The 2,395-nt window shown below is 46.3% G+C and overlaps 1 protein-coding gene across 1 annotated transcript in view; it reads left to right on the top strand.

The window, feature by feature from the left end:
• The window catches only part of Nubpl (nucleotide binding protein like), a 183,086-nt gene that overhangs the window by 174,175 nt on the left and 6,516 nt on the right, over positions 1 to 2,395 (top strand). Inside the window, exon 10 of the mRNA XM_005343742.2 lies at positions 1,600 to 1,682. Coding sequence (XP_005343799.1) covers positions 1,600 to 1,682 — 83 coding nt within the window. The remainder of the gene's footprint in view (positions 1 to 1,599; positions 1,683 to 2,395) is intronic.

Here is a 2,395-nt window from a genome sequence, read left to right as displayed (position 1 = left end):
GAGAGAGGAGAGAGAGGAGAGAGAGAATACTTTATTAGACTGGCTTACAGTCTGTGGTCTGGTTGGTCCAATAATGGTTTTCTCTCAACCTGAACTGAAGAGCTAAAAATCCAGTAATTGTTCAATTCACGAGGCTGGATGTCTCATCCGGTCTTCAGTCCATGTTGGAATCCTAAAGAAGGAGGTCCTAATGCCAACAAAGGAATACTTCAGCAACACAATAGGTGAACTTGTCAGCAAGAGTGAAGGGAGGCAGGCAAAAAGCAAAAGCTTCCTTCTTCCATGACCTTTAATGTGGGCGCCACCTAAAGGTATGACCAGATTTAGGGTGGGTCTTCCCAACTCGGATCTCTCACAGGTGTGTCCAGATGCTTGGATTTGAGTTGGTCATAGATGTAGTCAAGTTGACAACCCAGATTAGCACCATGGATATTTAGGGAAGTTTGGAGATTGTATAAGCATAGTACAGCAATATTTGTGAAAATATTATAATGAAACCCATTTTATACACTAAAAAACATAAACTATTGGAACCAAAAAGTACAATTGCAAAGCTGGCTGACAACAGCAGCTTGAACTATCTGTCCCTCTGCCATGCCCTGTGTAATAAATTACAATATTTTGTGACATAGACTTCTGCATTGTTTATATTACTTGACAGGGCACTGTGTGCGATGCTGACGTGAAGCCCACATTTGCCCACATTCAGTAACCTTTGCAGGGTCGGGGCACTTCTGAGACTGCTGAGAGACACGACAAGACAGTTCTGCTCATGACTCATACTGCACTCTGGTCCTCAGCCTTCGGGAGTCTGGGTCCCGCGTGGTCAGGTGTGCACGGCTGCTCCACCTCAGTCTGTATCCTAGCAATCCTTCCCGAGAGCAGGCCAAGCTCACGAGTTACGTGTCATGCTGCATGGGTCAGTAGATAGTAAAAAATAACAGTGTCTCAAAACCAGATTCCTATTGGAATCTATATCTGACCTACTTTTAAAATGCTTTTGTTACACTTTATGTTTGTACATAGTGTGTGGGTGCAGGTACTTGGAACATATGTGGAGGCCAGAGAACGGCTTGATTCTCTGCTTGCACAGTGTAGGCTGTGGGAATCTCCTTGGGTCATCAGCATTGGGAGCTGAGCCCTCTTTATAACCACTGTCTTCACTCATACATCTGGCAACATCAGGAAGAATCCTGGTGCCTTTGGGGACTACTTTGCATCTGCGTCCTTTCCTCATTGTCTCCTCGTGGCATACGACACGACATGTCTGTCAGCCGTTACAGGGGGGGGTCCTCTGAACTATTCCGTGCCCGGAGATCTTCGGCAAAGAATGAGTCAGATGCTTTCTTTCTTGGTTGGTTGCCCTGGAGCTTTACCTATGCATGTGCAGTCACTGGACTGCCTGAAATGGAAATGTTCGCCCTAATTTGCATCGGAAATTCCTCTTTTAGGCATTTAGCAAATTGAGGGTAGGCATAATTCAACTTAGTCCGAGAGACTTTAGTTCAAATTTTATTTCTTTCTGAAGTTGGAGCAGTGAGATTGTGGGTGCCTGTGTCAGCTTCCCTGGCTCTGATGTTTGCCCGTGGGCTTTTGCAGGAGATGTCCCCTTGCACCTCAGTATAAGGGAAGCTTCGGATACGGGTCAGCCAGTTGTGTTTGCACAGCCTGAGAGTGAGGAGGTAAGTTACACTTTTGTCTGTCTGTCTTTGTGTGCGATGTATTCTCTATGATATACAGAAAGCAGAGGCGATCAAATCAAGCATGCTTGTGCACAGGGCTGACATGTAGACAAAGGCCACTTGCCTTGACTTTGAGTCGCTCATCACGTCATGCGCTAGACTGCCAGTGTGGGTACCGGAGTCTCGATTCAAACAGCAGACAGTTGGCCTCCCTTTCTCGTGAAGAGCCCATAGTGAGAACTGGCTGGCTGGCAGCTCGTACCCGCTCCAGAATGTGACACTTCGGTATGGCGCCTTGAACTGGTTGTTAAGGGACGGGATCCTGATGTGAGAGAGCAGGTACATGGAGTATCTGATCAGTAGCAATGAGATTTCCGTTGTGTTTAAGGACTATGATCAGGACAGAAGCAGACAACCTGGCAGTGTTTTCTTAGCCAGCATCATAAGGGACAACTGATAGGGTTCCTAAGTGGCCAAAATATGAAAAATTTTGTTGTAATATTTTATGAAATCAGTCATGTATATATCTTCTTTCCTGCTTGGTCCTTGCTGTTTAAATTGTAAGCCCAGTTGTCATCTCTGTGCCAGTTTGGATGGAGTTTTTGTGTCCCTTCATCAATAGCCCAGTCTTCCAGTACCTTCTGTCCCCTGACTCCAGCCCTGCCTTAGCGGACAGGACTCTTCCTGTCCATTCTGTCCCCCGACTCCAGCCC

The sequence above is a fragment of the Microtus ochrogaster genome, chromosome 1 (assembly GCF_000317375.1).
Source record: "Microtus ochrogaster isolate Prairie Vole_2 chromosome 1, MicOch1.0, whole genome shotgun sequence".
NCBI classification, from domain to species: domain Eukaryota; kingdom Metazoa; phylum Chordata; class Mammalia; order Rodentia; family Cricetidae; genus Microtus; species Microtus ochrogaster.
The sequence above is the reverse complement of the archived record's forward strand: the minus strand, read 5'-3'. Positions and strand labels throughout refer to the sequence as shown.